At 42.8% G+C, this 6,794-nt stretch overlaps 1 protein-coding gene across 1 annotated transcript; it reads left to right on the forward strand.

Moving 5' to 3' along the window:
* The first annotated feature begins 1,664 nt into the window (after positions 1-1,664).
* Positions 1,665-5,965, forward strand: LOC105937248. Its single transcript, XM_021324525.2, has 3 exons — positions 1,665-1,791; positions 3,736-3,786; positions 4,605-5,965. The coding sequence occupies exon 3, from the start codon at positions 4,640-4,642 to the stop codon at positions 5,741-5,743; it is 1,104 nt and encodes a 367-aa protein (XP_021180200.2). The 5' UTR covers positions 1,665-1,791; positions 3,736-3,786; positions 4,605-4,639; the 3' UTR covers positions 5,744-5,965.
* The last annotated feature ends 829 nt before the right edge of the window (positions 5,966-6,794 follow it).

Raw genomic sequence — 6,794 nt, forward strand, 5'->3', positions numbered from 1 at the left:
TAAATGATAGTTTGGAATCTGTTTGGTAAACTGGAGGTTTGTTGTAAGTAATTTTAGAGCCTGACAAAGACCAAATAATTTTTTATTGCCACCCTAATCTAGTAAAGGTACATATTCACGTTAATTTTATAGTTTTAAAGTTATATGCCAGCAATTCACTCTGGTTGCATACGTTTTTCTGAAAGATTACCATGTCCTGCTGTTGTAGTATTTATTTGTTTCTTTTAAGCTTTGTTTTTGGTCAGTTTGTTAGTAGATATAGCCTTCTCTGTGTGTATTTACCATTACATCATTACAACATCAAGTGACCGGGGTTTACGTCACTGCGCATGTGTACACTTGGTCAACAACTCGATGCAATGGAGGCCAGCGAGTGTGGAAGTCCAAAGTCAAGTGTAAAAAGGTGTTAGAAGATGTTTCTGAAGGTTTTCCGCAAGGTATTACAGCTCAGTCGGGACTTATTTAGTAGCTACATCAATCGAGGCCGTCTGACTTTCTCATAGTTCTGAGGTACTGCCAGTAGATGGCGCCACGTCTGTTTATGTCAGCTCGTCTCGCCCGCTGCTGGGGTTCTTTTCAGGCTCAAAAAGGACAATCCAAACATTATTTGGACAGACGCTTGGAGTATATAGCCTTATTTTAACATCATCCACTGGAGTTTGGGCTTTTTGGTGCAGCTATATAACGTGGCTATATACCTTTAAAACTAAGCACTGAATCGAGGTGTACTCATTTAACCCTACATTTAAAATTAATCTCACCAAGTATAGATACAGTAACTGGATCTTTAAGCTTTATAAGCGATGAAGGCAAACTCGTTATAGTGTTTGTTGGGTAATGAAACTAATTTTCTCTCTCAGATTTCAGTCCTAACTGTACGACCCTCTTTGTGGGTTTAAAAAATGTCGGAGAAATCAACGCCACGGTCCTGCAAAGCGAACACCTCTCCTCCATCCGCCGGTTCGTAAGCAAAGACTCGGGCATCACAGGAGTCGCCGAAAACGCCTTCAGCTCCCTTTCGAGTCTGGAAGTTGTCATGTTAGACGGTAACTGGTTGTCCAGCGTTAACCAGAACTGGTTCGGAAACCCTGCCACCGTCAGGGAGCTGGGGCTCTCCTCCAATCGGATTGAAGCTTTGAACGAGTCGGATCTGAAGGGACTCACAAACCTCAGGAAGCTCAAGCTGAACGGCAACAGGATCCAAACCGTCCATCCAGGTAGCTTCAGCTCCCAGGACCAGTTGGCGGAGCTGGATTTGTCTGAGAACTGGTTGACGAGGCTCCCCCGGCAGGTCTTCACGTCTCTAAAGTCTCTAACGTCCGTCAACCTTTACGGGAACCCCTGGGACTGCTCCTGTGATGCCCAGGACTTTGTCGACTACCTGAAAGGTTTGTGAGAAGCGGGGAGCTCCACGTTTTCAGAACATTTGGAGGTTGAAACTACTTCTGTGTCCTCAGAATTGAGTTCATCTCTACTGGCGGATCTGGCGAATGCGACCTGCGAGACTCCTGAACGTCTGAGAGGTCGGCCATTGTTGAGTGTGTCTGTGTGTCCGACGACTCCAGCACCAAGAACGCCCCTCAGGAATCGGTCTACCCCAACCAGTATGGGTTCACTTCTTTGGTTGTGATTCAAAAATAAACCTTAGATCCTTTTAAAATAAACCCCTTTTATGGATTGTTAGAGTTTATATCTCTGCAGCTAAAACTCCAGCAACCCGACCATCCGCAAAGACAGAAACGTCTCTCCAGTCCAAACCCACTGACCCACCTGGACCGACATCTCACAAGGGTACATGAGGATCTTTCTTTGTTTCTGTTTAAATGTTTTAACACTTTCCTCTTCAGAGACTTCTGTGAGATCCAACCCAGCCGATGCTCCATCGTCATCCACCGGTACATCTGTCCGTCTCGCTAATGGAGAGTCTCTAGCATTATGCAGCGAATGTTTTCCATTATTTTTATTTGATATGTGCGGAAGAGTTGCATGTCGGACCTTACGAGGTTCTTTTTAGATCAGTTTCATTTATATTTTATGTTAAATCCAATAAATCTTATTTTTTTTTCTGCTGGTAATACATTGAGTACGAGGTCAGAAACATTTGTTTTACATATTTATATTTATTACATAATATTACATATTACAGCCACGGCACTCATGATCTACTGATTGATTAAAACATATTTTTTTGGCTTTTAATTTCTACATACATACTCAGTAGTCTCATACAAAAATAGAAATGATTTAGTAAGCACTGCAAACGTCGGCAAATACACTAATTTCCTAAAAAATCAATGTTTTGTTAAAAAGCATAACATTTATGGTTCATGTCCAACAGCACCACCATGTGTTCATAGTTAGTAACGACACTTTTCAGATAATTAGCACTTGAAGGGTATAAATTAATATATACAAACACAATAAAAACGTTATGCAAAGAGGTATTACTACTTTTTTTTTTTTTTAGTTATTACTGCTAGTATACCGTTAAGAGGTACTACTACTTAAATGTATGTACTAGATGGTATATTTTATGACCAGGTACTGGGTTGAGGCTCATTTTGTGTGAACTGCTGCCTCTTAGCAGCGTGGTTTGGAGGCGATCAGCCTGAGGTTCTGCTGAGGAGGTACAGGATGCTTTTACAGCAGTGTTCAGCTCATATTGTTGGTTCTGGCGTATGTTTCTCTTGACAGTACCCCATAGATTCTCTCTGGCCAGTTGACCACAGTGATGGTCATGAAGCAGGGATTGGTACTCTGGGTAGGGTCAGCTGATGGAAGAAGTCTTCTGATGTTTCCTGCTAGACTTTGGACACCGTAGACCAACAGATGACAACGTGTCGCTGGATCTCTAGCAACCCGGACTCTGGCCTCCAACTCTTCCTTCAGGCTCTAGGACCTTGGTTTCCAAACAAAATGCAAAATTCACTTTCACTTGTCCACTAGGGCAATTTTCATTATCATCAAGCTATGATCAAAGTCAACAGAAATAATCGTTGTGTTCAATAAATCGACAGGCATATCTAGCTATATCTGGATATGATCGAAAAGTTATTGTATTAACAGAATTCTATAAATGTAACAGATACGTTACAGACTGTTTTCAAACCTCTGTGTAATTGTGATGATTTTCCACTTACAGCTAATAAAAACATTTAATTTATTAGATTAGAATATTACATCAAACCAATAAACACTTAAAACAGAAATTTGAATTTAATGGAAAGTATGCTTAATACCTGTTTAAAGGCTGCTATTTATTTTCAAATCTGACAAATGAGCGCCATCAGAGCACATATTCTAACTTTCTGAAATATTTCTGAATGAATGAAATCTTGCATAAGTTTACTGAAATGCACCTGAACTTTAATGCTCTGCCTGGTGGTGAAGCATTCATGATGGCCCTCAGAGTAGCCATGAAGTTCCTGTGTTTTACCTGCAGGTGGCGCCAGTGGAGAGCGTCTCACGTCCTTTGTGGAACCTAAATAGTTCAACCCACTAATGAAATTCTTCTAAAATTCAGGAACCATTGTATACACTGCGTTTTGAAAAGTATTTTATTTTTTATCTTGTTGCTGACAGAACATTATGTGACGTCATCATCATCATCATCATCATCAGCCATCCACCCCACATCCACCAACAGACCTTTAACTTCACCTACAGGATTCACTGGTGTGCGGGGGTCTTCTGAAAACCCGGGGTATTCATCTGCATTTCCTTCTCCACCCTCAGGTCCACCAACCACCTCTAACCCTAACGTCTGCACTCTAATCGCTGTTATCGGTACGTTTTTTTTTATTTTATTTTGATTTTCAACATTTCACTTCCCTGTGACTCTAAAAGTTTGTGTTCCTATAAACACAACCGTTTTAGAAGCCAATAACCTTTTACTACAAAATCTGAGAACGCTTTAAGTTTCACTTTTCATAATGTGTTTTAATTCGACTGATTGGCCTTTGTGTTCTCCTCAAGCACACTCAATTCCCTCTTTAGCCGTTATTTTTGTCAAAGATCTCCCGGTAGCCAACTGCATCATATCATTGTAATTTCTTACCATTGAGATTATTGTTGAAACTACAGTAGTTCTTTCATTTATTTGTGTGTTTGATAAAAAAAAAAAAAAAACTAAAATAAAGGAATGAGGTTTGGTGGTGAGACCTTTAAAACGTTCCTAAAGGTTCTCAAATCCGACATTTGTCTTGATCTAAACGGACTAATTTGAGATTAATAATATTTTTTTAAAGCAATTTCCTTTTGATCTTTTAATAATTAACAGTTTATGATACACTCATCAACCATAATGTCTAGGCAAATCGGTATCAAAGCTTCAGGAACCGAATCTTTTCTACAGTGAACTAAATTAATCCTATTTCTTTATCATCATCGTCCTGTTCGTTTGAATCTGAAATATTGTGAGCTAATCACTGCTCCTCTTTTTCTTTTATCTGATTGGACTGGACTGTTTAGGTGTAAATTGACCTGACTCGGTTTTGTTTGATTAAAAACGATCCCCTCCTCCTGTATTGGTTTAAATATCCCAGATACTTTGTTCGGATCCACGTGTCACCTCTGTAATAAATCATTGCTCTGCTCTTGTGCAGCGGTCCTCTGCGTGCTGCTGCTCGTTGTGTCTTTCATGGCCGCGATGCGCAGAAGGAATCGCAGCAGCAAAGCTGTGAGGCCTGGCTGTCCCACAGAAGGAGAGAAGAAGCACGAAGAAGACGGGATGCCGAGTCCGGATCGGTCTGCAGGACACCCGGAAGAACCTCGGAGAAGGTCCTTCACTGGCATCAGAGCAAAGTCGGCTAACGCCATCATCCTCTCGTCTCCTTTCTACGCGACTGAGAAGGACAAAGTTACTTCCCCAGCTGAGGTAGAAGCTCCTCTGGAGGAATCTGGAAAAGAAAACCAGGGATCTGAGAGTGGAGCAGAAAGGGGAGAAGGAGCTCGTCCGAAAACCGTCGCAACCTTTGACCCGGTTGAGGAGCGTGTGACGCAGGACGGTGATGCTGGGCAGCTCTCTGAAAATCAGGAGCGTGCTCATGTCCACACCGGCGTTGTACCGTACCTGAGCATCGGCAGCGCGCAGAACAAAGCCCGTCCTGATAAAGACTCCTCAGAGGGACCAGGCTGGAGCCCACAGAGAGGCAAAGTCATCCAGAGGATCTCCACCTGGCCTCCTACTGCGCCCCAGTGGCAGGCACGGTGCAAAAGGAGAGAGGAAGAAGGCGAGGACGTTGGTGGGTTCGCTGTTTGGACGCAAAGTGGAACCGCGGAGCTCTCCGAGGACGTGAAGATCACGATGGAGCATCCCAGCAGCTCGGATCAGAGCAAAAAGCAGGAGGGAAGGAACCCCAACCGGAGTCCTCCGGACGGCTTTAAACCACCAGAGGCTCCTGTCGGCGTCTCTGAGGTAGAAGGCATGACCCTGGGTGCAGGTTCTGTCACACGGGTCAGAGAAGACCTGGAGACCGAGGAGCATCCTTCTCAGAAGAACAGCAGCGACGTGAGGAAGGACCAGAAGCGTTCTGTGACCGTCAGGCAGAGGGCAGACGACCGAGCCGCCGCGGCCGCCGCCGGGTCAAAGGCGTCCTCCGGCGGCGCGTCACCGGATGATGAGACTCTGCTCTCAGGGAACGAGTACGCCTTCATGGACCTGCTTCACGAAGTGGTTCAGAACAACGGCCGCTGGACCAGAGAGAGGTGGAAACAGATTCATGTCAACAAGCAGCGGCGGTGAAAACAAACCCGAGTTCAAGGTTTATCTTTTTTTTTTATCACCGAATCATGATTTATTCAGTCTCTGGGGTCAGAATGGTTCATTAGTCTAGATGAGATGATTCAGTTCCTAGTGAGCTTCATAGTTAAAATATAGTCAAAATATATTTACCTTTAGCTTCTCATGTGAGTCCCGTGGCGACTGGAGATTCCCAGGTCCATCTGAAATATTATTTTAGAACTGAAATCTGTTGGTTAGTTTTTTCAGCTCAATAAAATGTTTTTTTTTCAGGTATCTTTATGGTTCTTGCCTGAGGCGTTAGATCTCTGTCAGATGTTTCTGTGGTATAACAATAAACTATTCTAAAATCTATGGTTTTTATTGAGTTTTTATTTCTTTTTATTGCACCCATGGCTTTGACCGGGGTCTCTCTGCATGCAGTTTGCATGTTCTCCCAGTGCATGCGTGGCCTTTCTCCGCCTTCCTCCCACAGTCATAAAACATGACTCTTAGGTTAATTGGTTAAATTGCATGGTTGCTGCTCCTGGGATGGTACCGGCAACCTGTCCAGGATGCACAACGCCTCTCACCCACTCACCGCTGGAGACGCAGGTATAGAAATACATCAACTTCCCATTCTTTATATTAGTGTCAGGGTTGCATCCTGACGGTGACTGATTCGTTACTTTATCAGGGCTGGGATGTTTTTGCATACTCTCTTGGAGTCTTTTAGTGATCTGGAGTTAAAAGTTGTTCTTACAGGATATTATTATTCCGTTCTGTGTTTTTAGGCCTAGTCTTGAGCAACAATTTTACCCCAGTCTTCTCTTGTTAAAGTTCGTCCCATAAGGATAAGGGTCTGACTTTGCATCCATCCAAGATTCCAAAGTCTCCGTCTCACTATTTATACACAGTAACATCTTAAAAAAAAAAAAAAAAAGTTCAAGAGTGAAAAAGTTCAATATTTTGTCACTCATTCCACCAGTAAAATGATAAAAAAGGCTATTTAAACATATGAAGGGCTTCTAAAAAATCTCTTTATTTTATGCACCTCATTACTTGGTTGTTCGTT

Source organism: Fundulus heteroclitus, chromosome 12 (genome assembly GCF_011125445.2).
Source record: "Fundulus heteroclitus isolate FHET01 chromosome 12, MU-UCD_Fhet_4.1, whole genome shotgun sequence".
NCBI lineage: Eukaryota > Metazoa > Chordata > Actinopteri > Cyprinodontiformes > Fundulidae > Fundulus > Fundulus heteroclitus.